The sequence below is a fragment of the Triturus cristatus genome, chromosome 9, assembly GCF_964204655.1.
Source record: "Triturus cristatus chromosome 9, aTriCri1.1, whole genome shotgun sequence".
NCBI lineage: Eukaryota > Metazoa > Chordata > Amphibia > Caudata > Salamandridae > Triturus > Triturus cristatus.
Window position 1 is genome coordinate 1,272,710,824 of NC_140592.1, and position 22,346 is coordinate 1,272,733,169.

Consider the following 22,346-nt stretch of genomic DNA (forward strand, 5'->3'; position numbering starts at 1 on the left):
CCAAAGACCCAGCGCACCATTACCTCATGGTTGGACTGTGTGTTCTACTAGATGAAAGCAAGCTTACTCTTCATGGGCAGAACCAAGACTGGAACTCTGTTGTTGGGCACTCATTTCCAGTTGACCCCCAAACCAAGACTCATCTTACTGAAAGTAAGGAACCTAGCTCAGTGTATACAGCTGTGCAATAACTCATTCTTTAGTTATAGCATATTTAGAAACCCATAACTGTGCGTCCATTTCTTTGACATAAGAACCCTCAGATCTATCCAAACAGACCTTCCCTGCAGGTAAGGACTCCTAGGAAAGTTCACGCTAATATTTCCTGCAGATAAAGACCATCAGGCTTTGCCAGTCTGCCGATTACTTTTCATTTTCGGACTCCAAGTTCCATCCATACTGCCCCATGAAGCTGCAGGCCCAACTGATTGGCCTATTTCCTGTAGATTAGGACCTCCTGTAGATTAGACTCACCTGTAGATTAGAAACCCTTGATTTACCCATTTCCTGTAGATGAGAACCCAGACAGGACCCTCCAAATCCCTTTGTCTACAAACATGCTATTGTTCTGCCTTGCAGTTAGACTCGAGGTATTTAAATGGCTCTTTCATATCTCACCACACCTTCCCTTTACCCCGCCACTACACCTGTGCGTTGTATTCCTTACCCTATAGTAGAATCGTGGAATGTTCTGCGAGGATGTGCTGCCACTCTGTTTTCCTTTCCACTCCGTATAGAATTTTGTAAACAATTCCATTTCTTCATCTTTTAACTCCTGTTCACTTCTTTTAGCTGTTGATAAAAGTACAGAAAGTCAGCAGCTCAGAATTGATGGTGCACTAGAAATCTCAGGAGAAGGCACATCCACAAGACAGACACACCCTTCCAGAGTAAGGTTATCCTGGTTCATACAATAAGGTTAAAAATTCAGAGACACGGTTTAACTTTTAAATTAAAGTTTTGGTCTTTATTTTATTCTTGATGTATTCAATTCGTTAAATTCTTCTAACAAGTCACTTCATCAGGACTCTAAAGTATTTTCTGTTTTTGTTGTGATAATGATATAAAATATTAGATCTTGATAAAACCCAGTGCCTGTTTACTCTGACACAAACACATTATTCCCAATACAATATTCCCTTACCTCGACACGAGTGGACATATAACCACCATAACAACAAATCGCATTTGGGAGTAACATCCATTGGGGGTGGGGCTAAGTGGAAGCTGCGGTTTTATCATTAACTATATTTTATACCATTATGGTCTGACGTTTTTGGTCACAAAACAAGGGTCTGATGAATTTGATGAACTAAATATGTCAAACGACAGGCCACATAAATACTTTTTTATAGTCCTGGTCACTGAAACATTGGACCCTCTTTACTGAGTTTGATACCTTCAAACATCACATTCAAGAGTGAGAAGCAGAGGAAAATTATGAATTATCATGCAGTCGGTTTACACCTGTTATGGATCCAGATTCTCAAATATCGAGTTTCTTTCTTCTTTGCATGTATGGTGATCTTATCCTTGATAGTGTAGGAAAGTGCCCATTTTTGACATTGTCCCCCCCACTTTTTTCTTGTTATTTGATGCAATTTTGAGAGAAAGTGCACTCCTGCTATCCAGGTCCCCAGTACCAGATCTCTTTCCCTAAACTGTGCAATTTTTCCCCAATTGGCAATATATTTAGCACCTCTATAAGTCACTAGTAAATGGTACCCTAGGTACCTAGGGCATGGCTACTAAAGAGGGTCTCTAAGGGCTGCAGGATGTATTGTGCTACCCTAAGGGACCCCTCAGCACACTCATGCAAACTGTAATTGAAGGTTGCAAGACATGGTGCAGAGAAAAGTGAAGACACGACATGGCACAACTCCTGTGTGCCATGCCTGCAGACACTGCAAGCAGCATAGGTAAGTCACCCCTACAGCAGGCCTTACAGCCCTAAGGCAGGGGGTGCACTGTACCACATGGGGGGGGGGGGGGACATACATGCATGAGCAGATATGCCCCTGTGATCTCTAAGTCGATTCTTAGATATTACAAGTGAACAGGGAAGCCATTTTAAGTACATGTGCTGGACAATGGTAATTACAAGTCCCCCAGCTACATGAGGACTTCACAGAAAGAAAATATGTTTGGTATCAACTATCTCATAATAATAATCCCACGCCGATTCCAGTGATGGATTTATTAATACATGCCCCCAAAGGGCACCTTAGAGGTGCCCCATAAAAACCTACCAACCTCTAGTGTACTGGCTGACAGGTGAAGGCCAGCCTGCCACCACTTACAGGTTTCCTACTCCCTGCAGGTGAGAGCCTGTGCTCTCTGAGGGCAGAAACAATGCCTGCTTCAGCCGGAGGTGTTGTCACCTCCTTCAAGCAGGATGGCTAAGTAATCAGCATATCAAGGCAGGAGGCTTCAAAGGCCTCTACTGCCTTTGATACGCTACCTAAGGCTTCCCTCCCTGCCCCAAGGCCATTTGGCACCAGGACAGGTGGGAAAATTAGCTAGTCAGTAGGTGTGTTCCCCATCAGGTTAGTTCCTCCCTAAGTTGGTTTGCCTGATCTGAACGGGATTCAAGCTAGCCTGGCTGATGAGGGGTGATGCCCCAAAACCGGTCCCAGGATGCTTGTTTCCGGTCAAGGGAGGACCTGGCTTGGGAGTTCGGATTCGACTGTTCGCATGAGGCTCAGGGTCAAGACTGATTTGCATATGGCTGGGTCTCAACTGGATTGGCATGGTGAGCAAAAGAACAATGGATTTAACCCAGATCTCTTGACTGGGGGAGAATGTCTGCATTGTCAGCATTCCGTCCATCATTTGTTTGTTGGAACGCTTTTCGCCCTAAGTGGGATGGGTATTCCCAGACGTGGGTCCCGTGCTCACTACGCCACTGGAGTCAAGCTATCCTGGCTGATGACGGCTGATAGCCAGAAACCGGTCCTAGGATGCTTGATTCCGGTCCAGGGAAGACATGGCTTGGCTGTTCGGGCTGGACTGTTCCCATGAGGCACAGGGTCAAGACTGATTTGCATATGGCCATGTCTGAACTGGGGGGGGTGTAGTGGGCAAAAGAACGATGATGGATTCAAGCCTGCTGTAATAGTGATTGGGCGTGAGTATCTGAAAAGTTTCATCGCTCCGTCCATCATCGGAGGAGGAATTCACGAGCCCTGCGGAGTCCTCTTCGGCCCAGACATCGCCGGGAAACCCACACGGCTGGCGGGAGGGGCTCCGAGGAGAGTGAGCCCCCGCACGGCCGAGGATCGACGCAAGGGCCCGGTGTGAGGCCGAAGATCAAGGTAACCCCTGGGGAGGAGGGCGGAAGGCCGGAGAGAGGCCCGGGACCCGCCCCTCCCCCGGGGACGTCTCTTGTTTAGCCCGGTGGGCCCCCCACTGCCCCGAAAGGGGGGGAATTGAACCAGCCATGGCCCCCTCAACCCTCGCCCTGTGAAGGGCTAAGTGAGTACCTCGCAAGAGGAGTGTTTTGGGCCTAAGGAGAGACTGGTTACCCCCAGCATACAGAAGGCCTCATACCGACTTAACTGTGAATAACTGTCTCAACGGCCAAGATGGATACTTTAAGGAATGGCCAAGTTTAATGCCCTAATGAAATGCTCGGATTAATGCGCTGATCAAAGGCTATGGTTAGCGCTGTGATTCCATGCCATGTTTAGCGCTTTGATTGTGCGCCATGACTTGCGCTTAGATTGCCTGCTATGTTTAGCGCTGTGATCTCTGGCCATATTTAGCGCTTTGATTAGTTGCCATGGGTAGCGCTTGGATTTCTTGCCCTAGTTAGCGCTTTGATCTCTTGCCATATTTAGCGCTTTGATTAATTGCCATGTGTTGCGCTTTGCTTACATGCCATATTTAGGCCCTTAATGAACTGCTATGTTGAGCGCTTCAGTGAAATGCTGTAATGAAATGCCTGGTCTAGGGTTTTATGGAAATGTTCTAATGAAACGATCTAATGAAATGCTTGAGAACCTGACCTTGATCTAGATAAAGCTAATTGGTTTTACTCAACCTCACTGGTGTGGTGCCAATCATTACGTGCGCTTCCTGTCTCAGTGGATGTGTGTGCTGTATGGTCACTTTACACTTAAGCCTTGGATGTCTACCTGCTCGCGCCAAGCTACCCCCTGAGGGACTGGTGACCCCAGTTCCTACAATAGTTTTAACTCTATTTTTGTTCTCTTTCTAAGTTTAGTTTCTGAGGAAGCGTCTTGTGACATGCTTTGGTAATTTTACATTTAAGCATTCACTTAATTTCACAAAATGTTACTGTAAATTAAGCCAAATTACATCTGTGGTCCAGTGTGTAGGTAACCAATTAAGGATCAATGACGCAACTAGCAATCGAACCTTCTCCACTCGAGCATACTGTGCAATTCTTAGGCAAAACACTTCCTCCAGTATGCCTCAGTTCCCAGACTGCGTAATGAACAATAGAAAAAAACAACTAGGTATGCACTCGTGTTGAACAAAATTATCAATTCTTATAAATTAAACAGGATGTCAAATAACGATGCTCTTTGGTGTGTGCACCAGGTAAGTGACAATGCCAGTCACCTCGCTAAAACAAAAAGATTGAAAATTCTAGAACAATGTCTAGGAATACCATTGGGATTTTCTGTTAATATGTGAAGCTTCCACAAAGCACCTTTGTTGACTACAAGCAACGTTTTGGTTTGTTACAAAAGAGAAGCTATCTGCATTCATCAAGAATAAAAGCAGAAGACTTTAACCAATTTTTGAACTATTCGCATTATTGGGTTTCTTTTTTCGGTTACATTTTACACACAATTGGTGTCTATTTGGATAATATTTAGTATAAATGTTTTGGAAACTTGTTGTTTAAATATTGTTATATGTGAGTACGCCCCTTTTGGGCACACAGTAGTGCACTGGGTATTTCTAGACATTGTTCTAGAATTTTCAATCTTTTTGTTTAAGCGAGGTGACTGGCAGTCTCACCTACCTGGTGCACACACCGAAGAGCATCGTTATTTGACATCCTGTTTAATTTATAAGAATTGATAATTTTGTTCAACACGAGTGCATACCTAGCTGTTTTTTTCTATTGTTCATTACGCATTACTGCCACTACAGCTTATCTTGCACCACCACTGTTAAAGTCGTTTAGCACAATGTCGTTTGATGATATAGTTCACTTGACAGATAATAGAGCCCACACTAAAGTGTATTCATCTGCTGAAGCCAGTGATACCTATGGGCTCACTAAGGAAGTCAGGTCATTTGGTACCACTTCAGGCTCAACAATACAACAGATTCGTCAACTTGAGTACCTGATGCGCAGGGAAATCAACCAACGTCTGCACGCAACGACTCTTATTCAGTACCATAAAGCTAGCCGAATCCCAAGAGGTTTACGCTTAGCGATTAAACCTATGTTGTTCAACATGAATAAAAAATTCATGGAAAAATGGCATGCCATTTTGAATAAGTGTTCGTTAGATTTAATCTTATTAATTGCTGAGGAGTTGTCTCAGGTTCTAATAGAGCTGGAATCTGAAATAAAAAATTTACAAGCCATCTTGACATCACAAATGGAAACAGACATTTGGTCTAAAACTTTGGATGACATCAACTCAAAATTAGATACTTACGCTAAGGAGATACATGAACGCAAGATCAGGAAATTTCGTAGAGATACAATTGATTATAAGCTAGACGAGGTGTATACGTGGGCGGAAGTCTATGCTCAAAAACACAGTTGGCAAAAACAAGGAACCACTTCTTCTGAACAGAGCTTAGTATCAGTATCTAATACACAATTATCTCGTCCACCTGCTCCTACAGCTTCTCAGCTTCAAGTGAGCGAACCAGCGCTAGCTGGTCCGAGCACTTCTAAAGTCTCTTTTTTAGAGACAAGCCCTGCATCAAATCAACCTCCCACACCAACACCAGCACCATTAGCCAAACCCGTCGAGGGCACAGATTCTGCAAAAACAGGATCCACGAGGCGAGGGAGGAGATATTAGTGGTTAATATTTCCTCTAAAGTTTTAACACAAAAACAAATTGCGGTTTTGAATGAAGGTTGCTCTTTTGTTCCCACGTACTCAGGCAAGAGCCTTGAGTCCCAAGTAGATCTCTACAAATTCATTAGAAAACTTCGACTTCGATACTTTTTCTCAACTATTGAGATTACTTTGGAATCCGCTCAGGAAGATGAGTATCTTGAATTTAAACCTAGGAGTTCTTTTGTTCCACCGTTTTCTCACAAAACCATCGATTTGTTTGAAAACTTGGTTAAACAAGATCTTGCTAAAAGTTTATCTTTCAAGCCCAAATCATTGAACTTATCCAAAGGTGAAACAAGCATTTACAATGCAATGGTCTCGGCATTGGTAAAGTTAGAGCTATTGGCATTGCTCATGACATTATTTTTGTTTATATTTTTGTTTTTAAAACATGTAGAGAAACGGCATTGTTATTTACAATGTCAATAGCTTAATCAATCTCAAATGCGAGACCTATTGCATTTGCACCCACACACAGAGCCACCTACACACACACTGATTAAGCTATTGACATTGTAAATAACAATGCCGTTTCTCTACATGTTTTAAAAACAAAAACAAACAAAAATAATGTCATGAGCAATGCCAATAGCTCTAACTTTAACAATACCGAGACCGTTGCATTGTAAATGTTTTTTTTTCTTCTCTGGGTAAGAAGGAAAAGACAGAGTCCTGTTACTTCTCTGCCGCCCGTCCTCGAACGCCAGGAACGCCGAGCTTTATTTATAGGCGATGGTAATTTCTTGCATCCCGGGACGCATTTTCAAAATAAAAAAGTAGGGGAACGGAATCCCTGGAATTGAAGAAGTAGGGGTAAGCCGAGAGAAATGCGTTTGTTTTTCAACACGATGCAGAAGTTCCTTTTATTAGAAAGGACAGTGGATCATAGAGTTTATTTGCAATAATATATGGGAGTTGCTGCTATTTACAATATTGAAAACACACATACCTGTCCCTGAATATTAGATGGAAACACATTTAGAATTTGTACCAGTCTGCACGTGCAGTGTCATGGCCTCAGGAGGGCACGAAAAAGCTGAAACTGGATCATAAATTCTTCACGTTGGGGGCCCCAAAAATATGTTTGTCACAAAGCCCCCAAAATCCTTACTCAGAACACTCGGAAACACCTACTGCAGTCTGCCTCATCAACAATCACCTGAAGCAGATAACAGTGCTATACAACTTTTGAATGAGCGTTGGCTGAAAGAAGCCGCTACAGTATGGATTTAACAGTGCTGTGTGCTCAAGAAGACCCATGTATAGCACACAAGTGAGCTAGGCTAAATTGCAAACTGTAGGCATGTTTGTGAAAATCTGCTTAACTAGCTTCTTGTGTTCCCCGACGGAATTCAACCATTCGACCTTTATCTCATTCAATATACTTTGTGGGGTATATGTAATGCTAGAATTAGAAGATGGTATTTATTACAAGCAAAAATACAAATCTCAAAATATTTTTATTTTAAAAAGCATCTTTCGTTCAAATAACAATGCATTAAAGCAGCAAGTCACGATAGAGTTCCGATAAAAAAAAGTTCACACAAGGTTGCCTTTCATTTATTCCAGGACAGTGAAAGGTTTTAACGCAGCCATGTGTTGGCCTGAGGTACTACTAATTCTATAGAGATCGGATACTTCCATTGGACCATCAGAAATCACATTCGATCAATTTCACGTCCAATTGTAGAATTATTGTAAAGGCACCTTGCACTGAATAAACAGATACTGTCAACACTAACGGCACAAAGAACGATCAACAATCCGGCTGTTAGATTGGCTGTTAAAACTGTCAATGTGGCGTAAAAACAATACATTTTGTGATTTAAAATCGGGTATACTTTATACCATCAACTAATGCAATGTAAGTGTTCTAAAAACCCAGACTGAACGCCACCTTTGTGTACTACCTACCACTTAAAATCTAAGTTATCACAATGCAAGTCAGTGACCATATACAACCCCAGCTGTCACAAAATATTGGAATGCATGTTTTAAACCTCGAGTACTGAGAGGCAATTGTTGGCACGTGCGAGTTTAAACAAATGGCCAACTCCCAGCACGGAATAACGGGACATTTAAAGAAGTACCGCTGTTTTTTATATGCTTACTAATGAAGTCCCACTGGTTTACTCTTCCCCTTGCCTGGCAACAAGGCATGCAAAAACACATCCGAGGCGCACACCCAGCAGTGACCGGCACTCCGTTGTGCCCTCCCACACGACCCTGCAGGAGCACTATTGCGGGCTGAGGTGTGGGTGTCAGAGGGGATTCTCAGCACTGGCTGCGGGAAAGTGCGTGGCCTGTCCCGGCTCAGCTCAGAGCCCTCTCCCCGCTGCACCACAGAGACACTGCCCACCCCAGCAGCCTGTGCCATGCTGCACCCTGCTTCTGCTTACCTCTCCAAACCTGAGCGAGGCAGGCGAGACCCAGGAGCAAGGGCGCGGACGAGGCCATGGTGACCCACGGTAGGTGGGAGGCGGCTCCCGGCAAGAGGTTCTGGGGACGGTGGAGTCAAGGTTGAGCCGGAGGCACCAGGGTTACACTTAGGGGCAAGCTATGAGGAATGGCGACACTGACACTGCACTGGGTGACCACCGGGAGGGAGGGGCCGTGGAGGGGAGAGCGAGGAGGGGCCCTTGCCCACCAGCCTCCAGGCAGCAGCTGGATAGAAAGAGACGGAAGGGGAAGAGGCTGCGAAAGACGGAGGAAAGTGATCTGATGAGGAGACAGCCAGCGGGTGGAGGGACTGATGGGAAGAGGGAGGGAGCCAGCGTGGAGCCTGTGTACAATATGTGGAGGGAGGGGCGGATGCTACAACGAGGTGAGGCACAACAATGAGACGAGTGGCACCAGACAAGCCGCTTTGACTCCTACTCCAAGACTCTCTGGTACAACATGGTGCCTGCCATGCTGCTGCCGTCCGCCTCCGATTGCCGACCACCTAAAGAAATCAGTCCCAGCGCCGGCGCCTTTCTCTGAGGCGAAGCAGAAATGCCTCGGAGAAAGGCAGCAACGTTTCTGGATTCGGGGGCGTGTTTTGCTTTTCTCTCCTCTTGCCATTGGCTGGAGGAGATAATTAGAAAAGTTGAAAAAAACACGCCCCCGAATCCGAAAAGGACGGGGCCTGTTCGGAGTGACGAACCTCTTCTCCAATGGCTGGCTAGCATTCAAGAGGCCAGCCAATGGAGAACAGGGGAGAAGAGGGGCGGGTTCAAGCCCCTCTTCTCCAAGTCATTCTCTCTCGCGAGTGAGACTGCGCAAGCGCAGCCGTCGCTAGCCGAGACCTAAAAATGGCATTGAATTCTTTGAAGCATAACACCACCTTACATTTCACTAGGGCTGACAAAGGCGGGGCGTTAGTTGTAAGGGATCTTAATCATTATGAGCAAAAAGTTATTTTAATGTTACAAGATTCTTTCACTTACATTCCGTTAAGTGAAGACCCAACTGGTTCTTTTTCATCCCTACTTGACTCTATTTTACAACACGCAGTTGACATGCTTTGGATTAGTAACAAGACGAGGGAGTTTTTTTTTTACACGATTCCCACGTAGACCTTCCCTGTATATGTTACCCAAAATTCACAAGAATGTCATTGACCCCCCGTTGAGACCGATAGTTTCCGGGTGTGGGTCATTACATGATCCACTTGGACGTTATCTAGATACTTTCCTCCAGCCAATCGTGCAGTCAAGCCCATCGTATCTCCAAGATACCACTCATTTATTAAATATCTTGAACAAGGTTAAGATTCCTCAATCAACTGAGATTCTTTTGTGTACAATTGATGTTGTGGCACTGTACACTTCGATTCCACACAATGAGGGCATTGATGCCATTGAATGGGCCTTACTGAGGCATGATCCCATTAGGGCTCATAAGGTGTTCTTAGTTGAACTGTTGCACTTTTGCTTGTACCGCAGCTACTTCCAATGGAAGGGGCAATTTTGTCTTCAATCCAATGGCACATCTATGGGCTTTTCTGGAGCGCCCAGCTATGCCAACATTTTCATGCTTAAATTCGAATCTGACAACATTCTTTCTGATCCACTTTGGTCATCAAGGCTCATCCTAAATCGTCGGTACATCGACGATATTTTGATTGTATGGCATGGTACACGATGTGAACTTGGATTGCAAATACTAAAATTGAATGGTATTAATCCGAGGATACAGTTCACCCACACTATTCATTCTCACAGTATTGCTTATCTAGATGTGGTAATAAATAGGCTGGAAGAGACTTTTGAGACAACTGTGTACAAAAAACCCACTGATCGCAATAATGCCCTGCAATACCACAGCTTCCATCCTTGGTCATTGAAAAGACATCTACCTTTTTCACAATTTTTAAGGATTAGGCGAATTTCTTCCAATCCGGAGTCATGCGTGCAGACTATTCAAGACTCCAAGAATAAATTTCTTGCGAGGGGTTACCCCCAGCAAATGATTGATGAAGCCGCAAATAGATCATTGACGAAAAGTCGTGAGGCTTTACTACAAAAGCAAGAAAAATTACAAGGCCCCAACCGTGAAGTATTTGTATCAACTTTTTCCACCAACTCTGATTCAGTTAAAAAAAGTATTTTAACTAGATGGGACTTGTTGCAAACAGAACCAGATTTTAAGGGAATTTTTTCAGAGCCACCCTGATTTGCTTACAAAAGACCTAACAACTTAAAAGAAATTTTGAATCGTATCCCAGCCAGTTCTGACACAGTTTTCAAAGGCATGACAAAATGTTTGAATTGTTCACACTGTAATAATGTTATTTGTGGCAAATATGTTACCCATCCGTGGACAGGAAAAGAGATTATGTTGAACTTTGATGCGAATTGTAACACTCATCATGTGATTTACTTGATTAAATGCCCGTGTGATATGTACTATGTGGGAAAAACAGAGAGGGTTTTACGTATTCGCATAACTGAACACAAGAGTAGAATACGCACCAAAACCACAAGTTCACCATTAGCATCGCACTGGTCAGAGATGAAGCATTCTATTGCGCAATTAAGATTCTGTGTTCTTGAAAAGATTGAACCACGTTCAGATAGGGACATGGCGAAATTTCTGTCTCAACGTGAATCTCATTGGATCTGGTTTCTACAAACTTTACTTCCCAAGGGGTTAAATGATAAATTTGAACTGGCATGCTTTTTGTAAAAAGATTCCTTTGGTTGGTTCCTTATGCGCATAATGTACGTCAGTGAGTGAGTAGTTGTTGTTCACTCATCCTACATTGTTAATGGCACGGTTTATGTTTTGATACACAATTGCCATACACTGTACCAATGTTGAAAATGTGATATTTATCATTGAGCATTTACTCATCTATTTATTTTCCCTTTATTTTTTGTTAATTTTTTCTTTATTTTCTTCATCTGAATCATAATTCTTTTCACTCTTTTCTATTTAACTTCATCGTTTTCACTAACGCTGTTTTCTGACATTGTCTTTATGGTGATGGTCATCCCGTTTTAATATGGCGGCTACAGTCACAGCCTGCTCACTAGTCCTGTTTTTATGTCAGTGTTTCAGTCCTTCTTCAAATAACCAAGCCGCAGTTACGCAATGGTGGTTGAGTCAGAGACTCGGCGTTTATGGTCGTGGTTACAAGTTTGTTGGTCATTTTTTGAGGTAAGCGCAAATCATTTTTGGAGCACTCCCGTAGAGTACAACAAGTTGGCTAGAAGCTGCATTGTTTCATTTATACTTTTTTTTCGACAGATACCATTGTCGAAAACTTCTTTTGGCGGAAAAACGGGTAGTATATTCAGCTAGTTGATGCTACGCTTTGGTTGCATTTGGGTAAGCGAGCAAATTTGTACATTTACATAAGATGGCTTTGTCGGTAGTCATCCGACACTGAGTGAGTTTCCTTTTGGTTACAGATAGTTTATCCTCAATATAGTTTCATCAACATTCTACACGCAGTGGACTGATTCAGCGCTTTTACTTTGTAATCCACGTACTTCAGTAAGCCTTAGGTATGTCTTCTAGTTTCTTGTGATTAGTAGCAGCATGTATTCGCTTGCGACTTATAAATTAGTGACTGGTGTTATTCTTCAGTTTAAGTCTGGTTACGGACTGTTAGTCACATCCCCCAGCTGTTGTAGATTTATTTCAAAACGGATCTTTTATGCTCACACAGGTGTTGCTTTTCATGTTCTTTCTTTCTTTGAATTTTTAGTGTTGTTGGTGTGATGGGACTGCATTTTCGTTTGTTTCACGGTGGATTCTTTCGTTTTTCCCTTCTTGAACTTAAGTAACACACATCAATCAACCCCTGGCTCCGGTTGAGTCCATAATAAGAAATGTTTAATATTGTAGCTTTGGTTTCGAACTTGTATTTGATATACCATTATTGTTTATACTCCTAGATGAAGGGCTCAGTTTAAAGCCCGAAATGCATTGGGATTTTCTGTTAATATGTGAAGCTTCCACAAAGCACCTTTGTTGACTACAAGCAACGTTTTGGTTCGTTACAAAAGAGAAGCTATCTGCATTCATCAAGAATAAAAGCAGAAGACTTTAACCAATTTTTGAACTATTCGCATTATTGTGTTTCTTTTTTCGGTTACATTTTACAAACAATTGGTGTCTATTTGGATAATATTTAGTATAAATGTTTTGGAACTTGTTGTTTAAATATTGTTATATGTGAGTACGCCCCTTTTGGGCACACAGTAGTGCACTGGGTATTTCTAGACATTGTTCTAGAATTTTCAATCTTTTTGTTTCAGTTCCCAGATTGCCATGATTGTGAGCATACACCAAGAACTAGAGGAATAAAGGGATTACAAATTACAAATACATGAACTCCGCAAGACCTTATCAGGGTCAAAATGGTATTTACCTGATTCTTTAAACCATTTACACATTTCTGCATAATTTATATGTCAAAAGTTGGCTTACTTGCATAAAGATTTTCATGTGAGGAAATCTACTTGAGGGGGCTGGAAGCAGGTGGATTTCAGTACTCTCCTAGGAGTATAGTTTTCAGGTGTACTTCAGCAAACGCTTGTAAATTCCTGAAAGTAGTAAATCTTCACTCATGCAAGGTCATAGAACTGCAGGTGAAGGTTGCGATTCATGGCTCCACTTTCGTGGCTTGGTGGGCACAGTTCTTCAAACCCACTTGCATTAAGCTTCTTTTGACGAAAGAGAGGCCAGCAGTGGTCACAGAATGGTAGAGCCGTTTGCTTTGCGGCTTAGTGGCTCTGGAGAACGCACCTGGTACCAAACCTAATGAAACCAAATTTCCAATGAATCATAGAAATCTCACATGGTTTGGAGATGGTGGTGGCCATTTTGAATGATTGGGTATAAGTTTCCTTCCATTGAACTGCGTCTTTGCCAGTCAATGGTTATATGATATCTCCACAGCCACAACCTTGCTATTTGGATTTTTGGATTGTTTGCACAACAATTGTTTTTCCTTCAAGAAACAAGCTGGAAAACAGTGTCGAAATACAGACTGCAAGGTCCCAAAAGATGTCTTCACCTGCAGAGTTCCCTAGGGTTCCATACTGCCCCGGCATCATAAATCTCTACGTGGGTCCACTTTGTGCTCTACTCACAGATAACGGCATCAAAATCCACTAATATGTGATACACAGCTCTACTGGAAAGCCTCCTCTGCTCCAGATATCCAATGCCTCTAACACGGCCTGCACGACATCCAGATATGGATGTCCACAGCCCACCTGAAGGTCAACCTAACCAGCATAGAATTCCTGCTACTACCAAGAACAACAAACAAGAAACAGTACAAAGCTGGCTCGTTAACATGAACCTTCACGTCTACGAACCCCAACTTTCACTGAATGCCCCGTCACTTAAATACACCCTGGAAACCAAAGGTCAAATTGCCGAAAATAGAGATGGCATGGTGCAAACTCTCTCTTCTAAAATGGTTTCTTCAGATAGTGATTTCAATACTGCTGTTCAGGTCCTCGTTCCATTGCATCTGAATAGTGGTGGTAACAGAGCCTCCTCGGTGCTTCTGGAACCCCCTAAGGGCGCCCTACATGCTACATCACCTCTCATTCAGGGCCTGAAGGAAAATGATCCAGATGGACCTCCATTCGCTCCGCCTGCTGAACCGCAGCATCTTGGAAGCCACAGAGCCTCCTCGGTGCTTCTGGAACCCCTTAAGGGCGTCCTACGTGCTACAGCACCTCTCATTCAGGGCCTGAAGGAAAATGATCCAGATGGACCTCCATTCGCTCCGCCTGCTGAACCGCAGCATCTTGGAAGCCACAGAGCCTCCTCGGTGCTTCTGGAACCCCTTAAGGGCGTCCTACGTGCTACAGCACCTCTCATTCAGGGCCTGAAGGAAAATGATCCAGATGGACCTCCATTCGCTCCCCCTGCTGACCCGCAGCATCTTGGAAGCCACAGAGCCTCCTCAGTGCTTCTGGAACCCCTTAAGGGCGTCCTACATGCTACAGCACCTCTCATTCAGGGCCTGAAGGAAAATGATCCAGATGGACCTCCATTCGCTCCCCCTGCTGACCCGCAGCATCTTGGAAGCCAGCAGCATACTTTACAAAGCCATCACGACCTGCCCGCAGGCTTACCCTGCAGACAAGATCACCATCACTGGTGGTTCTCTGCGTACCTACAGCTAGGACGCCATCAGACTGCACAATCAGAAGGGTAAAAAAGTGAAAAGAAGGCAGCAGTCATTTTCATTTATGCACGGAGGATCTCCAACATCATCTCTGTAACCATCAGGACCTCAGCAACGCTGCCCAAGTTTAGGAAAGAGTTGAAGACGCACCTCTTTGGAGAACCCTACATCACAATTGAGTAACAGTGCATAAACCAGCTACTTCTCTTAACCCCCATGGATTTTACGTTTGTCTGTTCGGAGCTCAGCAGTATTTGGCTGGGTTTGTACCATAGAACTGGCACACACATACATACAACTATTCTGTAAATTATGTTTTTGGAAAATGAAATTTGAACACTGACTCCAGTAAATCCGAAGACGTTGTGTATGAACTTTGTGTCTTATTCTTCATAAAGAACAGGAAGGATCCTTTAACGACTGATGAATATTCATATTATGCATGTGTTAAGGTATAGCCATATGTAGGAAAGTGATTATTGCTCAGAGCAACAACTTCAGAATATTGAGGATTGTTTATTAGATTTCAGTTGCACAATGAAAACCTAGAAACTAGGCATTTAAAAAAATCAGATTCACAGAGCGCACATCTACAAGGCATAAGACAGTTACCATATCAATAAGAACGAACGTTTAATATCTATCTATCTATATATACACACACACATAACAAATATACATCCACTAAAAGTGTCCACAATAAGAGTAAAAGCATCAAATGAATGAAGCAACATCTTCTATATGAGACGGCACAGCCGCGTGCCTTAGCAGCAGATGATACTCTTCCCCACACACATATTGCACACTATGAATTAGCAGCCAACAGGGAGTCTGGTCTACAAAAAAGAAATGCAAACGTGTTGTCATTGCCCCCAAAGAATGTGCTCAGGGATGTTGAGCGCGGATTGAGAAACCCTTGAATCGTGCCTCTTATGTTCTCTGAGAGCACTGTCTGTTATAGGTTTTCTTGATTCCCCCAATCTGGGGATATCTTTGTGCACCCATTCTTGGATAAACACAGACCTGGATGCTGAGAAGGAGTCGCCCCTGATACGTCTTTGGTGGGCTACAGCGCGAGTCCTCAAACCCTCCTCAAGACACAGGTAGAGGGAGCCACCAATGAGATTGGTTAAGCACATTAACTTCCCTGAGGTTTCTTTTCCTGCCTCCTCACTAAGGCAGGGGTGACCCATGTGTGATGAGCATCGAGATCTGCCTTTCTCTAGCTCATGGAAATATTAGTGGTTAGGACACATGTGGCTGTGCACCGGTGGAGGGGCCTTGTAACTATAAAATCTCACTATGAATTTATTGTTTTTTCAAACAAAACAAAACACAGAATAAGAAGGACATACTTGCAGAGCATTCTGTCAAGCGGGCTCCCTTAGCAGCTCAACTTCATTTCACAGTAGGTGGGGATAAGTTATCATTTATTTTAGAGATTGTATTGTTACCCACTGCCAGGGAAACACAAATCGATCCAGGGGCACATGCTACACAAAATCGAAAGATTCAGGATGGTAGCTCATCACAAACAATGGGCAGGGTCCCCTCTTTAGGTCGCAGGAAAGGCCACTGGAGGAGGAGGAACTTACCCTTGATTGACCTTAAGCTTGGGGCTCATTAACCATCTGGGGATGGTGTCACAATACAGCTCAAAACCCCACCTGCCGCCTTCGGACACAACATCATTCCGTAACGCCTACTGCTGTTATGTCACTGGAGTTTATAAAGTGTGTGTTCACCGAACGGTTTCATGGCGCTAAGGCGGGCACAAGGTAGGCAGAGTGTTAGTTGTAAGCTTGTCTAAATAGCCAAGTTTTTAATGCTTTTCCAAATTCCCAGTAACAAGATGCCAATCTTATCTCAAGGGGGAGAGAGTTCCAAGGGTTAGGAGCTATGATCGACAATCTGGCGCCATACAGTCTCTTCCTTTTGAATTTGGGCATTGATAGATAGTTCAAATGAACTAATTGTAGTGAACTTTTAGGTCTGTACTTGTGGAGTCGGGAGGTGATGGGAGGGGGCTTTTGTTGTGGAGTGTTTTGAAAACGATGCAGCAGACTTTGGAAGTTGTTCCTTGTTCTACTGCTGGTTATACTTAGAGATGCAGGAGAAGTTAGAAAGGCTGTTTTTCCAATACATCACACCCTAACACTAGATACCTCCCACACTCCGATAACAATGTGCACAACTGTAAGCCATCGAATGTACGTATCACCATAGTTCTTGCCCTCTCCAACCCTTGGTTCACCCAGCGTGCCCTCTGCTCTGCTACTTTTCTACTCCTGAATACAAGCTGCGAAGAAGCAAATCTTTGCCACAGGCGTCCTATTACCTGCATCTCTTAGGTTCAGGTTTATGGAATCTGAGCGCTCTCAGGACTCTTGTTAGCTGGAGTCAGAGCCGTTGCTTGATATTATATGCATGTCATTTGAACAACTAGAGGTTGGTGATCCTCTCACGAGTGTCTGGCTGACTGGCTGTGACTAGCATATCTTTCATCCTTCTGGTGGTCCCCAGTTCGCCTTCTTTCTGCTCCAGGAGATCTTCCACATCCTTACAGTACACAGAGTGGGTAACTATTGTTTATCGAGGCGTGAAGCTTGCCATGTACTGAACAGAGTGCCCACGGGTCCCACACTTTCTCCAAGAAAGCACAGGTGTGCAAGTGTATTCCATTCCCTTTATAAATGTTGTATCCCTTTTATTGCTGTTGCATGAATTGCATGGATGTGTTTAAATGCTGTCCGTAGCTTATTGCTACGCAGCATGCTCTAAATTCGAAGTGGGAGTTAGACTCTCCAGAGGACTAGCCTGAAGTCCTCTGAGTCCTGTGCTGAGATCAATAAATCTTGTGTATAAAACTACTACAGGCTGAACTGGATCTTTACAAATTTGGAGACGATTGTAGACCCTTCAGCTACGTTCCTACTGCAGCACAGGAGCGACTTGGTCTTCTGATGAACCTATGCTGGATTTATGACAGGAATCTTACCGGATCGTTTCCTGCTGCCTGTAGAGTTTCCCTGCTTGGAATTGGACGGCCGCTGCTTCAAGGGTGCTATATTTTTGAGTTTTCCTCTTTCCCCTCTGCCAACTGGTTGCTGCATGGAGGCTTTGCCATGCCCATGCCGTTACCTGGGATACCTCTCAAAGCAGAACTGCATTGTGTCGCCGGCATCCAGGGTGACGCATTTCTATATGGCTTTGATTGACTCCAGCGATCTACCTATCGTGTTGCGCTGCACCACTTTCATTGCACCATGATCACTGCTTACATTGCCGCACTGCTCAGCCTATCACGCTCGTCCATTGAGTACGGCTTCCATTAGTGCAACGCCAAGCCTATCACACCGTATCACGTTAAAGCAATGAGGAAGCTAGGAACGCATGGAGGCTTCGGAGTACACTGGAACATTCATTATAGCAATAAGGAAGTTACTAACGATTTGCGGCTTTAATGTGCACAGAAGAATTCTCTATTAGGAGTATTATTTGAGACTGTGTGCGGTAAGCTGGGTTTTGAGATGCGGGAAAAGGAAAACAGGGAAAACTTTTCCTGTCGGTTTTAAGAGTATATTTGGATTTAACTTACTTTGCTGTGTTTACCATTCTACTGCAATGCAATTCGATCTTCCCTCTAAGTTTCTCCAAGCCAAAGGGGAACCTCCCACTCTATGGGAGAAGGAGGAATTTACCTCAAGGCCATTGATGGTGGAAGGTTGTCAGCTGAGAGGTAAAAAATATTTTTGTACACTGTTTGGGATATGAAGGTCATGTTGTGTTTAGAACACTATCGCAAGCTGAAGTTATTGGAGACCGGAATGTTTTTGAAGAAGCTATGGTGCAAATAGAGATCAAGTTCAAATCTACTTCCAGTGCTGGCCTTAACAGGTATAAGTTGTATACTCAAGCTCAAGAAGCAGGTGAAACGTTTGATGACTTTCTTACGGGATTGCAAGCTCAGTCTATAAACTGCAGTTTTGGACCCATCACGGATGAAATGATAAGGCAGGCCTCTAAAAATCATAAAAATGTTAATAGACCTGCAGGTCTAGTGACTTAAATAATCTACTCAACCTATTTGTAATGCTCTTGTCCCATAAACTTGTTTCAAATTATGTTAACGTGGGAAACTATTTTAATTCATTGAGCCACCATTTTCTTCATTATCACATATGAGAGCACCTTCAAATGTGCGAGTTCAGCATGTCTGCTGTACAAAAACTCTTTTGTATGATGTAATAGACGGGACTTTTTTTCCATATAGAATACAAATCCAGCCACAGGATACACATGACCCCTGACCTGCCTCTTAGTTCATTAACAGCTTTGTCATCAGGGCGGGGGCAGGAATGTTTCTCAAATCATGCTTAAAAACTATCACTTTTAATAGATACATAATTTAAGCAAGAAGTGGTGGCACACTGGAATTTGTAATCAGCACATTTTACATTGAAATGGCCACAAACTTTCCCACTGACATTCGATTTTACTGATAAATTGCTTTAATAATTCCCGATATATATTTTAAAATATTTGTAATATTAATTAACAGGCTATTTAAATGTCATGTGTTAGAGAAAAATAATTGACATTTTCAGACAGCGCACTTGAGAAAGACCTCTAACTCTAGTAAAAGAGAGAAAAATAAACTCAATTTTCCAAGAAGCAGCTACTAAAAAGACAAACTGACATTTGACCTCCTTCCTTGAACAGACAGCAAATGTGTCAAGATAAAAACAAGATTCAATGGCATCTTAATTGCTCATTCACTTTTCGAATGAACAGAACACAACAGATGGGACTAGTAGGTGCTAAAAACAGCTCAACCTGATCAAATTCTACATGCAATTACGAGTGGGCGAGTAGATTTTTCAAGGCATGTAAGGGAGTGAAAAGGTTCAGAGCAGTTATGGATCATGGGTGATCCACATTTGTAGGATGTCGTTAGCGCTGCTAAAGCACTGGAACAGTCGGAAAATGAAATCATTGAATAAGGACAACAAAGTATCAGTGGGGGAGGTGTGTAGTGTGAAGTATGGAAATGCACATAGTAGGCAGAGTGTGCAAAAAAGATTTGATAAGTATTTTCATTGGTATAGATGTGGCAGTGCTAGTCAGGCAACATCTTCTCCAAGGTGTCCTGCACTGGGTAAAGAATGCAAGAAATGTGGGCGTTTGGGGCAGTTTGCACTGATGTGGTTACAGACTTTAAAAGGAACGTTAATGGTAACACTGGAATTACTAAAGGTAAAGTTTCTTGTGTAAATGAGGACTTGAATGGAGAAGGGGAAAGCTGTATGGGCATAGTCTTGTCCAATAGTTAGTTGAGTGAGTTGTAGTAACCAAGGCAGTTTGAAACCACCCAAGTGAGCGGTGCAGGTTTTGAATGTGAATCTGGCGCTTATGGGCAACTCTGGATCCCCATGGACAATAATTACTAAACATTATTCCTGGATTGTTTTGATAGAGGGTTGTGCCAGGATGATCTATTGTTGCAGGCGCTTTTGATGGGTCTAAGATTGATATGGTGGGGTATGAAGAGGTTGATATTGAGATCAAAGGACTTGTGGCTCATATTAAATTATATGTAGCATCCAAAGGGGTAAATAAATGTCTTGGGATGGAGGGATTGATGGAGTTTGGGCATAATTCTCAATCCATGAACTAATGATCCTGTGTTGGTGTAACTGAGTGTGATAATAAACAAGCATTTGCAATGCAATAGGTCTCGCATTTACGCAAGTTTGAGCTATTGTCATTGTAAATGACAATGTCATTTTTTTGTGTTTTGGTTTTTAAAACATAAATAAAAGGCATTATCATTTACAATGCCAATAGCTTAAACACGCGTAAACGAGAGACCGATTGCTTTGCAAATGCTTGTTTAACTGTGTTTTTTCTTCGATCAGCTCAGAAGTAGGAACAATTATTGTGCTAGGAATTAAAAGTGATCATTCTTAAAGAGGCTAATTCATTCAGGATAGCGGAGACCGTCTTACTTAAGTTATTCATTTTTTTTTTTTACTCCTACACTCCTACCAGCAGGATGTCTGGCTCCCTGGAACATTTCACGAGGGGACTGTGCTGTTACCGCCCGCAGCTTTCACCGCTTAATTATTTGCTCTTTATATTGCCGGCTGACTTTAGTAAATAATAGTGAAGCAGACATGATAATATCGAAGTATAACACATAAATAAAATCAAGTATTGATGTAACCCCACATTTAAATATGTATATAGCACTTGGGCTTACAATACTTGACACACTCGAACTGTCAGTCACGTGACGCTCAGGCATAAAGTATTTCGACATACTCAGTGACTTGACATTTACCGGTTATAAAGCGGCACACCCAGACGCGATGACGATTAGGCGTGTAAATAAATTGATATGCTCACACAATATAGCGACCCCTGACCTTCTGGTAGGTCGCTCCCCCTCCACGCAGCGCCGACTGTGTGCTCCTGCTGCCGCTTCCGCCAGTAAGTGCCGTTCTTTTGCCTTTGCCTCTGTGCCACTGCTCCCCTTAGGCCCCGCTTCTGTTCTGTGCCACTCATCTCTCCCCCCTTGTTGTGCCCCTTTCACCTCTGTGCCCCGTTTTCCTGCTGTAATACACTCGTCAGGGCCGGACTGACTACCGGGCGTTTTGGAATTCTGCCGAGCAGGGGGCTGATTTCACTGCGTTGGGGGTCCGATTTCCTTCATGGAGACCTGCGTGTACTTCGAAATAACTAAAGCAAAACGAATTTCGTTCAGTACACGCAGGTCCCCATTAATGAAATCAGCCCCTACCTCAGCAGCATTCCAAAACGCCTGGTAGTCAGTCCGGCCCTGACACTCTCCCCCCTGTTGTTGTGCCCACTTGCCTTCTGTATCACTGTTACCCGCTGCTGCACCCCTGCGGCCCCGCCCCCTGCCCACTCGCTGTTCCCGCCTCCCGCCTCCCAGCTGCTCCTCCCTCCTGCCTCCCCATGTATGCCGGACGTTGCGCGGCCGCGCCGCTGGTGCGCCAAAGGCAAGCCCGTCTGCGCCGGGACCGCGCACAGCGCCAGAACCCCTGGACCCTACGAACGCCAGGACACCAGATTCCGCTACGACGCCAGCACCCTCCACGCACTCACGCCGGCCGAAACCACACCTGCTTCCAGGCCGCCCCGAAACGGACCCACGGACATTTCTCCTGCCGCACCTGCAGCTTTGCCTGCAACAGAGCCACCAAACCTCCAAGGACAGGACCCAACCACCTACGCTGCATACTCCTCAACACCCGCTCCGCACGCAAACACGCCGTCGAGCTCTGGGATCTGCTCGACACCTCCGCCCCAGACGTAGCCTTCCTGACCGAGACCTGGTGGAACGACTCCGCCATAGCCATCCCGGATGGTTACAAGATCACCCGCAGGGATCGTGCCAACGGAATCGGAGGAGGAATAGCCATCGTCCACAAGTCCACCCTCAAGGTCGCCACCCACGCAGACGACATCCTCAACACCGCCGAACACCTGCACTTCCGGATCCACACCGACCCCAACACCACCCTCAGAGGAAATACTCGTCTACAGACCCCCTGGGCTCAGTTCAGCGACTCCATCGCCGACCTCGCCAGCACCCACGCCCTCGCCTCCACAGACTAC

At 44.1% G+C, this 22,346-nt stretch overlaps 1 protein-coding gene across 2 annotated transcripts in view; it reads right to left on the minus strand.

Moving 5' to 3' along the window:
• PPP2R3C (protein phosphatase 2 regulatory subunit B''gamma) overlaps positions 1 to 22,346 on the minus strand; it is a 91,775-nt gene that overhangs the window by 61,394 nt on the left and 8,035 nt on the right. For both annotated transcript variants that reach the window (XM_085627440.1, XM_085627439.1), the window contains exon 2: positions 668 to 792. In XM_085627440.1, the coding sequence (XP_085483566.1) occupies positions 668 to 792 (125 nt within the window). The remainder of the gene's footprint in view (positions 1 to 667; positions 793 to 22,346) is intronic.